General features: G+C 35.4%; 1 protein-coding gene across 8 annotated transcripts in view; it reads right to left on the bottom strand.

The window, feature by feature from the left end:
• USH2A (usherin) overlaps positions 1 to 17,712 on the bottom strand; it is a 379,301-nt gene that overhangs the window by 272,913 nt on the left and 88,676 nt on the right. For all 8 annotated transcript variants that reach the window (XM_027641249.1, XM_027641251.1, XM_027641252.1 and 5 more), the window contains 2 exons: positions 17,056 to 17,200; positions 6,826 to 7,056 (listed from right to left, as the gene is read on the bottom strand). In XM_027641249.1, coding sequence (XP_027497050.1) covers positions 6,826 to 7,056; positions 17,056 to 17,200 — 376 coding nt within the window. The remainder of the gene's footprint in view (positions 1 to 6,825; positions 7,057 to 17,055; positions 17,201 to 17,712) is intronic.

Genomic DNA, 17,712 nt, shown 5'->3' with positions numbered 1-17,712 from the left:
AATGGACTGACAGAAATCTTGTGAAATCCAGCAAATGCAATGCAAGTCCTACAGTGCAGTTTTGGGTACTCTGGCATTAAAAACAAATAAACAAAAAAAAACAACCACAAAAAAAACCCCATCAAAACAAAAAAATAAAACACACAAAAACCCCAAAACAAAACAAAACAAACAAATAAAACACCAAAGTGCATCAAAACAGAAAACCCCAAACAAACAAAAACCAAAACAAACAAAAACTCCAAACAAACTAAATAAACAAACGAAAAACCCAAAAACCCCAAACCAAGAAAAAATGTAATTGCAGACTGAAATGAGTCCAGTGGAGGGGCACCAAGATAGTCAGAGGGCCAAAGTACACAACATATGAGAAGAGGTTGAGACAACAAGGTTTGCTCACTCTTAAGCATGGAAGGATGGAGGAAATTATTGTCTTTTTCAATTACCACAGAGAAGGATATAATGAAGATGGAGCCACAGTTTCTTAGAGCTCTATTGTGAAAAAGAACAAGAGGCAATGGACGTAGGTTCAAATGCAGAAAATTTTGTAGAGATATAAGGAGGGAAAGTTAACCAAAAGCCTGGTCAGACTGGAAACTGGAACAGTTCTTGGAAATATACTTGACTACATATGGTGAGAAAACTCAAGTAAAGGCCTAAACAGGTCTAGCAAGAGATTGGACTAGATGATTTCTCTTCAATCCTAAATTATTACATTATTCTGATTATTGATTAAAATTAATTTCTTACCATCTCAAATCATTAGTCATAAAAAGAAATGTTGAAAAATATCTGGAGGAGAAAAAATAAAATAGAAGCAAAACTTTTTCAACTCATATAACCTTCCCTCTTTATAGAAAATTGTCAATCAGAAAAAAAAAAGGCAGCTCTTTCCTCCTAGAAGTTATTTGGTGAAACGAACATCTTTCCTAGTTTCATTGGGTTAGTCTGAGTTTATAATAGGATATATGTTTGGAAAACATTCTTAGAGGTCACAGAATCAATCCACTTACTCCAAAGGAGAATCAATTTTACCCAGGTTATTCCTGACAAATGCTCATCCAACTATTCTTTAAAATCTGCATTGTCAGAGCTTTCTTTTTTTTTCTCACAAAATGAATTCTTTTGCTCAACTAGCCTGAATCTTTTAGGAAAAAACTCTTCTGGGAATACAATCTACAATCTATTTTGCTGTATTTTCAGCTTATTATGACTGCATTGCTGCTTTACTCATAGTAGACATGAAAAGTTGATTCCCTTCATTTAAGCGACATATTTTTATATATTTTAACACCATCATCGTGTTTCATTTTAGTCTTCTTTTTTCTAAACTACTCCGTTTTTTTGGCTTTTCCTCTTACATTGTTTTAAGACCTCTAATTGCCTTAATTTTCTTGGTATTCAGTCATAATGCATTCCCTAAATTTCTGTTAGGATGCTAGAAAAGGTGTGTTTATTTGGCTCCATACACTAATAAAAATATCTGCACCTTCAACTATCAAATGTTTGCTCAAGATTACATGGAGTGGAATTCGTTTTACATTACTGCAAAGACAGTTCACTGGGATGAAGAGCTATGGGGAGATGCAACACTGAATGACCACAGTCATCCTCAGCACTTCTGCTCAGAACAAATGTAAACGATGCTTGTGCAGTGTTCCATGGCAAACTCATTAAGAAACATCATTACTGGAAAGATTCCCTGAGAAATGGCTGTGTATCTGAGCCAGAAGTTGGCAGTAAAAACACTAGCAGAAATATATATTTTTTTTAAATATACATTTTTAAGACCACTTTATGACACTAAAAATGTCATCGTAAAAAGTTCTGCTTGTAATGTTTAATATATTAACATCTTACCTCATACAGTTATTTTCTAATTATTACAGAGCTGATACACATCATGCAGAGGTTAGCAAAGATTACGTAGTCCAGGCAAAACCTACTTCTTTTTAAGTGCAGTGTCCTATTTCAGAAAACTTGGATTCAAAGCAAGGCTGAGAACAAAAAGTTTCTTCAGAGTGAACTGCATTTGGATCAATATTACATGAATAATTTTCTTTTTAAACAAGGGGCATCCAAGAGGAATGACATTAAAATATTAATAGCTAATTTAATTATTTTTAAAATATCACAAAGAATTTTTTTATCCACCTGACAAAATTAATTATTTTATCACTAAAAAAGTAAAGGCCACCCTTCTCACATGGATGTTTAACTAGAACTCCTGACATCAAGCTCAAACTGCATTTGAAACAATCAATAAAGCATACTTGGAGAATTTGTTTTGCTCTATTTCATAGAGAGAATATGCATATTGTTTACAAAATCCTCTACAATGAATTGTCAACTTATGCTCAATGTTATATTTAAAAAGTAGTCTTATTTTGAGAGGCTGGGAGGAATGTCCCCTTCTACACAACCATCTTGTTACTCTGCGGTTTCTTTCTTTTGTGGTAAGTCATTCTTTGAGCAGTGAGCAGTTCATGCAGTCCCCTCCGGATGCATCAAGTTTCTCCTCATGGAGCCCAGCTCCACCTCCATAGCATGGAGTCAAGGAACTTTGTCATTCATCCATGTGTCCAACTGATTGCAATTTCTATCCTTTCTAACTATAATATGCCCTATCCCATCAGCTCTGCCACAAACTTTCTGCCTGGCAATGGGCAACAGGAGAGATTTCAATAAGTGATTTTTGTAATGTGTGACTGTACTTTAGACAACTCTATCCTGAAACTCCCAGTTCAGATGCCATTGATTGTCAAGGAAATTCAAGGTTCAATTTTCAGTCAGTTGCTCTTTGGGCCCACAGGTTCCTTTCTAAAACAATCAGTAGTTTGGCATCTATTTGTTTAATAAAACCTCGAAACTAAATTCCCCTTTATCCATGCTTAGGAACTTTATCCAGTATACTTGCTCTCAAAAATACTATTGACAGGATTTTCTACAAAGTTTAAACAGTGACACTCCTATCTGAAGGCACAGTATCCACCACTATACTCAGTAGGGTGCTTATATGCTTTCTCAGGGAGTCCTGTTTTCAAAGAAAAATGTCATCCCTGACTCTCTGTAAAACAAAAAATTAAAGATGCTTAATCCTCAGGAGATATTTCTAAACTATAAATCTGGAACAGACAGTAGCGCCTCAAATTAGAACCAAACTTGATCCTAAGCAGGGCTTGTTTACACAGATCAAAATTCTTAAATCAGTTTTTATTTCATTTATTCAGGCACCTCAAGTCCTAACCCAAAGGGCAAAAAGTTCTCATAAATACATCTCTGGCTTATTATTGATATTGACACAAACACACATTTCAGCAGTTCAGCATCCTATTTCCCATGGATTCTATTCAACTGCCTTGAAGGATCTCACTTATAAGCCTTAGTACTCCTCTCCTATAAAGTACACAAAGACATTTTGTTCTGCTTTCCTGTAGAACAAAATATTCTCACCTATTTGTTAGTGGTGAAAGCCAGGTTAACATGCCTTCATGCTCATTACCTTCATCTTTAGGCTTTTTTTGGACCTAGCCATTAGAGTCAGTCATTAAAGAGATAATACAAGTATCATTTGAATTTTAAAAGATATTTAGACACTCAACTGTTTACAGTTCTTTGAACTCCAAGCTTGCCTGTCTACACTCTGTATACAATAGATAGCAGCTCTCTTGACAACTAGAGAACCAGAAAGACAAACACAACAGTGTTGCTGGAGCATTCTGACTCCAGATTGATATCCACATCACATAAGCTGTACCAATAAAAGCAAACCACACAAAATAAATAATTTGTAAAATCCTCTAGCCATTTCTAGAGGGCCTTTTAAGTATAAAGTCCTGCATTAAGTAGAATCTGAACTTCAGCTCCCCCTACGTTAAATCCGAATCACGCACTTTGCTACGCCATGGGGAAGATATGAATATAAACACCTGAATACCCCAATCTTCATAGTGATGGGAGATGGAAAAGTTCCTTAGCTAAAACAAGAACACTAACACTTCCTTGCCTTGGAGTATTTTGATAGATACAATGAATGCCATTGTATCTAAGAATGTCAAGGGATATGAATAAGTATTAAAAATCAAGTCTGCACCATTTGGGAAATGATATTACAGATGCTTAAAACACTTCTTCACAGTTTGAAGAGCTGAGAAGTTGCATGAGGACAGTTCTAGCAGAAAAAATCCTCTTTTTTACCTGATTTTCTCTCATCTAATGTGTACTCAGAGCACATTTTCCTGTGCAGCTGGAGGCTTTGTTACAGACAGAAGGACACTGCTTAGTGTAGCCAGTGTTTATTGACTAACTTTTTTTTCTAAAGATGAATTTGGAAAATTTCCCAGATAATACATCTGCCCCTATTACTTGCACCTTGGAGTGTAAGACCAGCTAGGGAGGTAGTGAGGACAACTGCATTTATTAGCAATGAATAAACTGATCAATCTTTTTCTGGATTAACAGCGGGAGTTCCCAGACACACCGAGAAGTATCTGTCTGCTGACTGACATATACAAGCTGGCACACTTTTGTGTCAAAAATGTACACAGCTGCACGCACACTAAAGCTGTTCCATCCATAAAGCACAATTGCCAACTGCTTGTCTTCACAGATTGGTTATAAGAGAGGGTCTCAACAACAAAACAACTGAAGAGTGCAGTTACGAAATATTTTTCATTCCCTTAAGTGTATGTCTTTCTAAACTCTCTTGGACTTGCCATCATTTTTTGTAAGAAGGATAGATGATCTACTAATAAAACCCCAGATTAATACTTCTCAAAAACTTTATTGAGTTGCCAAACCAGAATTACAGATTTTTATGTACCAAACACAGACTGATTTAACCTCATTCTCAGTCATTACTAGCAGATGTCTGGACAAATTTTCTAGTGTGTTTTAGTTCTAGGTTGTCTCCAAATACTCTGACTAATAGCTGGTAGAAAAGAAAGAACACAATCCAAAGCTATGATAAATTATATTTATTCATACAGTCATCAGCCATCAGGTGCCAGCATGGAGGGAGCTTTATTTTAACATCTTTTCCCAACCTGTCTGTCCAAACTCTCTCAGATCACCCCAGTCATCACAATAAACAAGGCATCACAATATTCAAGGCATCGGTCTCAGCTTCCGGAGCACAACCAAACCCTAGACTGAATCAACGCCTGGGTAGATTGGTGTTGGGCTTGCTTGGTTACAAATAGACAGGTACGTTAACAATCCCAATTATAACACTGTCTTCCCCCACACTCTGATGAGAAGTATGAAATTCAGTGATACTCATCATTCTTTACCTGTCTGATTAAACTATTTAACTATACTGCAGTGATTGGGCTGACTGGAGTTCCAGTGATAAAAACTGCAGCTCTCAATTCCTTTGGTGTTTACATCATCACAACAGAAGAAACATGTTAGAGGTTTTTTGCTAAATATACAATAAAGGATGCAAACTTATGTCAGGAAAACCATCAAGCAATTTGGATGAGGAAAGGAGCCCAACAGCTGTTCCTACAGATTCCCACACAGAGACAGGTTTTGCCAGTCAACACGGCGTCAATATTTAACTAACACATTATCACTTGTTATTATTATTTGACAAGTAAGCACCTAGCCAGAAAAAAAAAATGAAGTCATCTTCAACTTTGTTTTTTTAAGTCAGATCCACTGAGTGATCATAGAGAGGTAAGAAGCTGATTTCTATTTTAAACAAAACCTGAACTTGCACACACATACTTGCAAGTATTGAGATATCTGTGCACAAATATTCCTGCCAGAATTACCTGTGGTGACCCTAACGACAAGGGCATGTCAGCTAAGTGCTCTTCAAATCTTCAGCGTTCTTTTGTGTGTCAGCAATGCTGCATGGTTTTTGCAGTCCTTATTTCTCTTAACAAACAAGCACCAGGTTAAGTTGTGTCACTGTGTGGTGTGGCCTTAGCACCAAGCTAACGCTTGCTCTTATGGTTGCCTAGATTCATTTTGCATTTCCCCCTGCTGCTGTCAGTCTCTTCTTTTAAACACTCACATTTCACGAATGCCTATGCACTACTTCATTTACAGACGTCTACAACATCTCAAACATTCAACTAAGGTAATTTTTTTCAAAAAACATACAGTCTATGTCTTTGCTTTATCCCAGAAGAAAAGACATCAGCAAGTGATGAGAATTACAGAACACAGACGTGATGACCCACTGTTGGTCATCACAACAGGACATAAATCTGCTTGAAGAGGAAAAACTCCCAGTTCCAAAACAAGTAACTAATAAAAAAAAAATTTAAAAAAAAATACCCAAAGGCCCAGAAACAGCAGAATTCTGTCAGATTGGCAGGATGTTTTCTTTCCTTGACCAAAAAAACAAACAAACAAACAAACCAAAAACCAACAAAACAAGATCACAACACAAATGTTCTGAATATGAAAGACAGACCTTTTTGAGTGCTTATGCAACCTCAGAAATCCTCAAAAAGATACCAAATAAAACACACCTTAGCATTCAGAGCAAACTAATTAAAAAGTTTTTATCCTGGAAGAATAAATAAAATCTATCTTATGTTTACAACTCAGAAATGAGTCAAGTATGCAGCTAGAGTCACTGTCATGTACATCTCTCTGTCCAAACAGAAAGAAATACAAATCTCACACATCCAATGTTTTCAACAGGCTTTCTAACTGCGAATAAAAATAGCCCATATATCAATAACTGTCACATTAAATTAATAAATTAAAACCTATACATTTTAAAATAAAAATTATATAGGACATGATAATAAATGGTAAAACAAATGCAGAGTACAATTAGTACATTTTGTAAGTAAACTCATTTACCTGTAAAGTAAGTGTTGGTGGGGAGAGTGGAACTAGCAAATCTGTAATACCCATTTCCGGGGAAACGGATCCCTTTCATTACTTCTGTGCTAAATGTAGCCAAAGATGAATCCATCCTTTCCACTTGGTAGATGGGAGAAGGCCCATTAAGCTCTTCAGGTTCATTCCAATATATCTTTACCGTTGTGCTGTTTATTCCTTCAACACGAGGGGCATTAAGTTTTCTTGGAGCTGTGGATAAATAAAAATTGTCTAGGTATTTTTATCCATAATACTTGGGAAATTAATTATTGCACATGACATAATTTTTGCAAAATGTCCTGCTTCAGTTTCTGATCATCTTAAGAATAAACACAAATATCCACAAAAGCTTAATTAGAGGAGAAAATAAAAACCAAGAAACATGTTTAATCTTCATAAAAACTTAGTTTCAATTGCACAAGAAATACACTTTGTTTATTCAAGCTTTGGATAAATATTTCTACTATTATATCCAAAATATTTTTTCCTAATCTTTAAGAATATGAATCAGCATCTTCATAAAAAGTATATTTGCCTTCCTTCCTTGATCAGCCTCTCATTCCATACTCACTGTAAGTACGTATCTGTATGAACTTCACAATGGATGTGAGGGAAAAAGCAAAAAAGAATCTGAATAGTTAATTAACTCTTGTTACATCTCAGCATGGCACATGACAACATGAGTCTTTTGTCACTGGACTTATCCTCACAAAAAGGAGCAGAACAGCTATCTGTCTAAATACTGAAGGTTCATCATGTTGTTCTCCTCATTATATGCACACCAGACATTAGCATGTATTCAGATAACAATTCTTCAGTTCAAGAAAATGATCCTCTCTAACTTTTCTTCAACAATACTGGTGCACAATAAGATGCCATACAAGATTTTTTCCACGAAGGTATTAACATAAGATAGTTTTATGTTATTAGGATGATCCTCCTACCATTAAATTCAATACTCTGACAGTCTTTTGAACATTCTGATAGCATTAGTAACTCTATAGCTGAGTTATTAACAAGATATATTCCATTTTTTTGTAAAATACTGTACAGTAAGCCACTGGAGGGCAGCATGACCTGTTTGGATAATGGTTCAATGGTCATATAGGTAGGAAAGAAATGGACCACCACTGAATCAATAAAAGACATCATCTGGAGAAGTACAAGAACATTCTACTATGTATAGAATCTATATACATCTTATCTTGCCTTTTTTCTTCACCTTTTTTTTCCCTGATAAAGAAAAGGATTTAACAACAGAAACTTCATTTGTACCCAGGAAGCGAAACACAATGACAACTTGTAAAAATTACTTGTTCCCATAATGACACAGTAAAGAGCAATAAACGCCTTTCAAGAACAATAAAACCCGAATTAAAATATGGGCCTTCAAAATCTGACATATTACTTCACAGCCCAGCATTGTACATAGTATGAGTTCTTTAAAGAAAGGAGAGATTGCTCCATTTAAAATGAATTAATAACATCCTTTTAAATATTCACTCATTTCCAAGATCATTAACATATTTTTAATTTTTCTTATTTGCTGGTAGCATATTACTTCTTTCTTTTTCTTTTTCTTTGTCCCCCATGTCCCATAACCTGATAAATATTCTTCTTGGAGGATGCAAGGAGTGGGGGAACTGGGAAACTGCCAATAGCACTATGTGCTGTAAATTCCTGCTTAGGTATCATTTATGACTTCACAATCTAATTAGTATCTCACACGATGGTAGAAATTTACAATGTCAAAATTGAAGTAATGCAGCGTGAGGTCATAAGCTTTCCTGAATAAGTAGGGCATAGCACTAATGAATTGTGGTATTAATGCACAAGTTTAAATAGAAAACATGGCTTAACAATCAAAACTTCACCTTTGAGGGAACTAGCATACGTCAGCATTTTAAATGAGAACTGAAGAGGTTGAGCCCTCCAGTTCAGATTACTGATGGCAAAACAGAAAAGCTAAAATTCATTACTTTTAAAATGCATCCAGTTGACTAGCACTCATGACAATAACTATATCTACCTTTAAAGTCTAGTATTAATAAACAGCAGTTACTTGGACCACAATTATGGCATCTCTGATACCCAAACCTGAAGCTTTTATGGGGCTTATGCAATTAACTACTTAAATGCATCGTAACACTTGCTTCTCTGACAGGGAAGTATTGATTTTTTAATCATTTTCAAGTCTCCTCTAGCACAAATAAATGTACTACAGTTACAGTTAATGCACTGTGTACACGCATTAAACACTGGCATGACACAATTTATTATTTTCTGATATATGGAACAGAAGACTACCCTTTCAGAAAGTAACATCCTTGCTTTGACATTAGTATTTAAACTACAGTCTCATAGATGCTTGAGAATTCTTATGCATCAAGACAGCAGAAAACTGTATAGAATGGGTTACATAAGTATTAAAAAAAAAAAAAAAGGAAGAAAAAAACAACTACCAAAAATACCCAAACAGAAAACCCAACTGCACACAGAAACAGACAGGACTTAAAATAAATCTGTAGCACTAGCACAGCAGGGTACTAAATGCTGAAATTAAAAATATTCAAGACTAAAAGATACAGTATATATTTTCCTAAAGGTGTCACTGTGGTACCTGTAGCAACTTTCCGTAAGATGAATCAACTATAATTTTACCTATTTAATTTTTTTTTAGTCACGTTCTGTTAAGACACATCTGTCAAAATAATGAGCGCACTGCATTTTAGCAGATTCAAAGTCACATTTTTGTGTATTTTAATTATGTAGTTTTAATGTCTTGCTATATAATACATATTTAATATATTATAAAGCTAAAACAGTATTTAAAAGCCCATGATTGCTGCATGCCATTGTGTAGCAGAGGGCAGAGAAAAGACCAATAAAGACAGATGGTCCATACAGCTTATGTTGAAGTCATATATCTAAATATAGATGTTGCTACACAGGTTATTACAAATAAGCCTTTCCCACGTGTTTATGCACACACATGTACACAAAAATGAAGTTGGTAAGTAAAGAGCAGTTAATTTTGTTTTGTTTGAAATAATATCATTTTAGTTTTAGGCTCGAAGACAGATGCCAGCATTTCACTCTGAACAGATGGTAATTCCATCTAATAGTGCATCTCTGTATTAGTAAGGTCTGTTGTGTATACAAACAGTAATAAACACTAGGTAAGGATCAAAATAAATTTTAATTGTTGACATTAAATTCTGGCAGCCATGGTTCTAAGGATACAATACTCCTTTCTCAAGTCTGTCAGGTTTACTAATACAACTGCTAAAGCTTTTGTATACTCTGCCAGATTCTTGTCCCAGGAATAACATATTTACACTGTGGCTAAATTTTACAGGCCTACATATGTTTGAGTAACTCCTGTTCAGCACACTGTAGGTAGGTATTTGTGTGCTCTTCAACTAAAGCCTTCAGTTGGACACTCTGAATAGTTCAGGAAGACAGCACAAAGTATATATACAAAGTATACAGTTTTTAATTATTGTTAAGTTGAATTCAAAATGCATACGAACAAATTAAAACATAAAAAATTGGTAAATTTGAGGACAAAAATTTACGGAAAACACATTTTCTTTTCATCCTGGAGTGCAGGCAAAATTGCAGGCAAAATTACATGCCTCACTATGGGTCATCCATTTCATTTTTGCTACCAGTTACTAGTTCGGTGAACCCCAAGACTGCTATCGCATTTCTGGTATGTTCTCTTTTTCTGCACTTCACGATATTATCAGTCATTTCAACAGTAAGCGAGTCAAGTAATAATACTTATGTCTTCTGACAATATTTTGAAATTTTAGGAGATTCTTTATAGAGTCCATTTTGGACTGTTTCCCAAAAAGAATGATACCCACGCACAATGGACACCCAAAGAAAATTTAGTAATGTGGATGTTTTGCAATCATATTTCTTTTAAAATAGATGTAATACAGTGTATTTTTTAAAAATCATGAAAAATATATTGCTTCCACCATATGGGACAACCAACGACTCACCAACCGATTTAAGATGCAGCATATTGAGCTGACCATATGTTACAGTGCTGTTGAATGGCTGAGTGATTCATGCCCGTCACATTCTAGTATATCAATTAAAGCTCCTTGAAGTCTGCATGATTTGTGTCTCTGTTATTAAACCCTGCTAATTCATCCCACTTACACATCTGTTATAAATCTCTAGGAGTGCTGCATGATTCATGGCAATCTGTGAGCATGGTACAGCAAATTCTTCTCCTTGTAATTAACAGTAAATTGTTTTACTGCCATGCAATGAATTTTTCAGTTATATTGCAAATGAACTCCTAAATGCACGGTTCTTTCCTAAGAACTGACTTATATTATTAGGCAATTAAAAAGTATTGCTCTGAACCAAAAGCTTTTAATCAAGAGGAATGCAACTTAAACACAGCTTAAAAACCTTGCAAATTTGACAGAGAGGGAAAAGAACAAGCTGAGCTGTTTTGAGCTGTTTTCTGAAGTATAATATGTGGTTGGTAGGGTAGAGGAAACAAGTAACTTTTGCATCCCTACTAATTTCCTGAAACTCAAAGAGCAGTTTAACTACAGCTTGAACACTTGGCAAGACAAGTTTGAGCAGATTCTATCTATCTCAGAAGTTACTTAAGTCATCTGTCATTATGAAATTTCTCAGATTACTTTACACTTTTCTAATTGTAAAACAGCGTCTTTATTCTTGAAATAAATAATTGGATAATTAGCCAAGCTGAATCATCAGAGGATTCCAGTGCTGCTCAAGTGTTCTTGTCAAAGGTGAAGCAAATTCATTTCAGCTTTGCCTCTGTAGCTTTCTGAAGAGGCTTTGATTTTTTTTTCCTGCTACATTCTTGGCAGCAGCCTCAAATTCATGAGTCCATACATCAAGTCAGTAGTTTAACAACAAATGAAATTAAATTCAAAGAAGGGAAACTAATTGAAGGACAGTAACAAAAGTGTTTGGTAATGTGCTTTTTAATATGGCATGCCACATTTGCATGATAATTTTTCCTTTTTAGCATGGAGCAGAAAGTGACTAGCTTAATGAGGGATTATTCAAGACAGGAATGAACAAAATGCATTCATAACTAAGAACAAAGATTGTATTATGAAACGGAAACAGGCAACTGCCGAGAAGTAACTGGATGATTGGTTTATGCATTATGAATAAAAAGGTAGAAAAATATTTATATTAGTATTCACTAATGACTATATATACAAGATTGTTGTAATTAAAATTATAAATTAACATATTAAGAGTGCTTGTTTAATCACTTTAGGTCCTATTCACAATGAAGAGACTTATGTACATGCATGCAAAACAATCTGTGTTTCCAGGCCAGCAGCAAATGGCCCTCGTATTTCTCTTCTGTAACAAAGGAAAATATACATTACTTACTCCCTATTTAATGGGTATCGGTGATTTTAAAATTGAGGCATAGCATTATGTAGAAAAGCAGTCTATGACAGGCATAAACAAATGAGGCTTTTGAATAGGGCTTGCACCAGACCTTATTCATGAATGGAAAAAATGGACAAATTACCCAGATTAAAAGGGTAATCAAAAAGAAAACGACATCAAGAAGTGTAAGACAGCCCAGAATTACCCCAGCAAACCCAGAGGCAACTCCAAAGCCACCAAATACAACTGCTTGAGAAGTCTGCCAAGAAGCCAGATGCAGCTGGTGCTGGAAGAATATCTTCTACAAATTAGCTTCTGAACCCTGTAATTGCCATCAAAAGCGAAGGATCGGGAATACAATGTGCTGGGGTAAATGGCAGCAATCACAAAGCCATACTTTGCTGTGTCTTAAAAAGTGCTTTTTAAATGAATTTTAAAAAAAATTAAGGGCAAAGGAAAGACAAACTTAATTACAAGAAATAAGCTTAGTCACATAGTAGTTAATGAAACATATCTGTATAGATTGTTTAAGGCACCCTTTGACTATATGATTTGAGATCAGTAGCATAAGCAATTGTACTAGTCCAAGCACTCACACGGCTCATTTCATCCTGTTGAAACCTCAGAAATTGCAAGGAATAAAGAGGTGTTTCTCTGCTTCACTGAAAAATTTTGAAGACATGCATGTTTTGTACTGGTAATTCATAATTTTATGCAAATACACTGTCATGAAAAGACACCTTTAAAGGATCGGGTCTCTCACTGGTACCAGATAGTACAGTTCTATAGATTCCAAGGGACCAGTTCAGAATCCTACATGAGGGAAAACCAAAAAGCAAAAGCTTCTTTTGAAATAATAATAATAAAAAAGCATAAGACCTGGTAAAAACAACAGGTTGCATGCCATTCTCAGACAGGAACCTGAATATGGCAGAACATGAAGAAAGGAATAAAGTAAAAATTTTCTCTATGTATTGAAATGAAAAATGTATAATTACTGTCCAATATTCCTTTCAGCTACACACATGTAGTTCCACTTAATGATCTTAGGGTAGCACAGGCAAGAATAAAGTTCAAATTGGATTCCAAATTTTCCAAAAAAGTATTAACAATGAACTTTCTCCTCATCAGCCAAGGATTTCAATAGAACATGCACAATATTGCAGTGCATTAAAAATATTTCAAATACTGCAAGGCTTTTGGAAGGTGCATCATCTCAACTTACCATTTAAAAGACTGAAAAAAAGTATGGAATACCTAATCATTCGAATATTTAAAAGTCCACTATTTATACATTTGTATCTGAATAGACCAAACTGAGGTTCTCTTTCTGTCCAGTCACCTTCTCTTTGAGAAAGAGGAATGGGTATTTCTCTTCTTCTGTTACCTTTATATGCATGTTTTGATCTGTCATCCCAATTCTGAATTTACCACATAACATTGATCTTCCAACACGTTTCACCATTCCCAGAGCTGGTCACGCATCAGGCATAACTGTTCAAGTTCTTTTATTTAACACACCCTCCTGGTTTCATATGCATTCATAAGACCTTCCACTCAGTCTTTCATAAAATAACTCCATTCTTAATAAGTTTACTTTGTTTGCTTCCTCTCTCTCCCTCCTCACATTCTTCTGGTTTATCTTCTTTTATTACATTTAAAAATATCATTGGTGTATGTATTGGCGAGGAGGAGTTTTTTTGCCAGTCTGACAGACACGAGGACGTATGGCCGATTTTAGTTTTCTTTCACTCTACTTTTGCAAAGCTAATCATGAGATATTCCCAATACAGATGCCTATGCTGAACCAAGTTATGTTTGCTTCTGGATTATTTTAACCAGTTATACTACAGAAGACTTCTCACTGGAAGATCAGCAAACTCTTTCTGATGCTTCTGCTCCCTTGGGTATTATTCTTAAATTCTGCTCTGCTCCTGACGGCAGAAGTCTCTTTTCTTCATCTTTTCAATCTTATCTCAAAACCTCTTACTTTACTCCTCAGCACTTTCATTTCTAATTATTTCACGCCCTTGTTTCTGCCCTTGTTTTTATTTGATGTGTTACACTGTACTAAAAACAAAACAAAACCAAACAAAAACAAAAAAGTGGTAAGAGAAAAAGAAGAATTATAGATTTTTAAGAGTATCCTTTTTATAACTAGTCTTCAGATTAACCTAATGGTTATGAACAAAGTTTTAAAATTACTTGCGAATTTTAGCGGCAAATTTTAGAAGCCATTGGCAATTCCAAAAAGAAGCCCTTTCCTAACACACATCAGTTGTGCCAAGATCACAGTCATCAAGGTACCCATCAACTTAAATGGTCCATGTGATAAATTCGTATACTCCATAGATGGAAGGAGTGGAGATGGTTTTCCATTATCCTCCTGAGGATCAGAGGAGAAGAACGAGTCTAACTTCGTATAACCTCTAGCCCAATTTGGAATACAATTCAAAGGTCCTGAGTTGTGTTACAATGCAAGGGGACCATCATGCTGGAGCACATTTCAGTCAGGACTTCCTCCAAAAAGCTCCCTTTGCCAGGGCATGAAGGGGGACTGGTGTCCAGCCAGGAAAGCTGTCTCTTTGCCAGGAAGACATTCCTTCATGAAAAAGAACTCACCAACAGTCCTAGAAAGGCAATTTTAATTTTATTTTGCACAATTCTGTGATAAAAAAGGATAGTAATGGACTAAGACTCACAAATTACAGGGACTGGTTTCTCCTAACTTTGTTCCAAATTTTAACTTGCTTTAACTATCATCATGTAAGTAACGTTTCTTTTAAATTTTCTTTGGAAACAGTTTTACAGAACTTCACAGAATGAAACACACACAAAAAAAAGCCCCAAACTGTATGGATAGCTTAAAATAAATTTCTCCAGAAACAAAAAATGTGAATGGTGGAAAATGAAATGGTATGCAAAATTTAAGTTTTTTATTTTTTAGTTTGCCAATATTTAATCCATTGCAACAACATGCTTTGAAAACATAAAAGGAATCTGATACAGGACTGATTCTTTTCTTTCATGGTTTGCAGGAAAAGGTTTCACTGCAAAACAGCTAATGAATGGGGACATGTCTGCTATGCTATTTTGTATTCTCCTGTCTTCTCTAATGTGATAGGTCTCTAAGTATTAACACAACCAGGGAGTAGATAGTCATAAACAAGCTGTCAAGCATAACTAAGCTATTGTTTCTGAATCTTTTAATAAATGTATAAATGCAAAGTTGGATCATTTGTAGTAATAAGGTGTGCTGTTTAGACGATGTTTGTTTCCATGGTTATCAGCATAGACTGAAACACCATTCCTTGCATGTCCATGTAGTATGGGATAAAGTCATACAAGTAGAAGGCTTTGTATATGGCCAGCCTTCCACTTGAAAAGAAATGGAAAGACAATGGAATAAATAGACAATGAAGAACTGAGGACAGACTAGAGGCAAGATCGCAGCAGTTGAAATTTCACTTCAGCTGATGTATATAAAACTTCCTACTTATTGGCTCTGGGCAACTCCTCGTTCCCTATCTGGGAGCTCTTATATCTCTTCATTGATTAAGCAGAAAAACTTTGGTGGAATTCAGAAAACACAAATATAGCCCAGGGAGTCTAGGAAAATATTTTGTACAGCAGAAAACCAGATTTTTTCCTATGGGAGACCAAATTACATGAGAAAGATAATTTCAAAGATCATCACCACAACATCCATATGACAACACTACTAACTGGTTAACGTTTCTAGTTAAGCATGTTTAGCTAGTATCGTAAAAATAATTAATGTGTTTTAAATGCCTATACAAAATGGAACCACAACGTTAAGTAGTCAGCTCTCTTCAGATGACCACCAGTATATGTCACATAGCAAGGATTTTGAGACTGTATTTATAAAAATAAAGAACTGTAATGACTACCTTGTTCCATGAATAAAGAGGCTTGTAAAGCTGATTTTCCTAACAGTTTCTTTCTTAAAACTCTCTTGATCCTGCAACGGTCCAAGAAGTGAGTTTATGCCAGTCCTTTCTTCAAAGTAAATACAGCCCTTCTCCATCTCTATTCTGTACTGATGTTTATTTTCCCTGAAATTTGTAGACAACTGATACCTTTGAAATCCATGACAACGTGGTTGAAATTAACTCAAAGACTGAAAATTTATTAAGGTGCACAGGAACATATATAAAGTTTCTTTAGCACTGTTTCCATATGAAAGTGTGCGTATACATATCTACAAAGCAAAATCCCATAAATCTCAGGGCCTAAATAAACATTTTCAAAAGAGAAGATCCAAAACATGTATGTTGCTTTTGATTTAGACACACAAATACACTATATACTTAGGTTAAAAAGAATAGAAAAGCCATGCAACTCCTTCTTCATGTGTTAAGCAAGGCATTGGCACCGCAGGTGTATTTTATGTCCCCTATTATGCAAACATGACATACACACTGAAAAACCCCAGCAACAAATCAACAACTTCTTAGCATCATAAATGAATGAGTGGGTGCAGCCACACTTATGTACACTCACTGTTTAAACAAACAGGAACAAAAAATACACATATCACAACTTGCAACTGAAAGAGCAGTACACAAAGCTACTGCCATAATAGTGTACCTTAAACCTCCATTGAAAACATTTTGGTTTTAATCTGTCAAGATAAACAAATAACAATTAAGTAAGTCACTTTGTATTAATGCAACACCTACCCCTGTCACTGTGCATCAAACTACGATCATCATAATAGTATTCATTAGTAAACTGTGTGTCAGCTTTGCACTTTGCTACAGATTGTTTCCTTACCAGCTGCCAAGGTTTGCCCCATGCCTGGCTCACTGGTTACACAACCAATTTGATTGCAGAGAGTAACAGTAAAGTTGTACGTCCTGTAAGGTTTTAATCCCGTTGCTACATAGGAGAGCTCATGAGCCTCAGCTATATGCAAAACCTGCAAAGCAAACAGATTGGAAGACAACAGTTGGTTAATAATATTTTCATTCCTGCCAATTGATGACACTTTCACGAATAAGAAACTTGTCTCTGAACTTCCACATTCCTTTATTCAGATGTGGAAAAGCCTGAAAAGACCAACTGAGGGAGAGGATTATTTTGGAGAATCTGAACAAGCTGGGATTTAGGTGATAATACTTCCCATCACACTGTTTTATGAGGTAATAAGCCAGTTCCTGAGTGGATAAATGAGGAAACAAAGTTATTGCCTCATAAAACTGTGTGGTGGTGCAGTTATCACTACAAACAGTGCAGCTACAATCGAAATGACAAAAATGACACTATTAAGTTGTGAAATCTGACCACCATTGGAGGAGTGACATGATTAGCAGGCATCAGGAGGGAGGGGAATAACTAATACCTACAACAGACATTCGCATCTGCTTTACTTTAACATTACTACAAACTATCAGAAGGAGGAGAACTGAAAAAACTGTAGCATTTTAGATA

Source organism: Corapipo altera, unplaced genomic scaffold (genome assembly GCF_003945725.1).
Source record: "Corapipo altera isolate COAL_440 unplaced genomic scaffold, ASM394572v1 48b, whole genome shotgun sequence".
In the NCBI taxonomy this organism is placed as follows: Eukaryota; Metazoa; Chordata; class Aves; order Passeriformes; family Pipridae; genus Corapipo; species Corapipo altera.
This window is presented reverse-complemented; position numbering and strand designations above follow the sequence as displayed.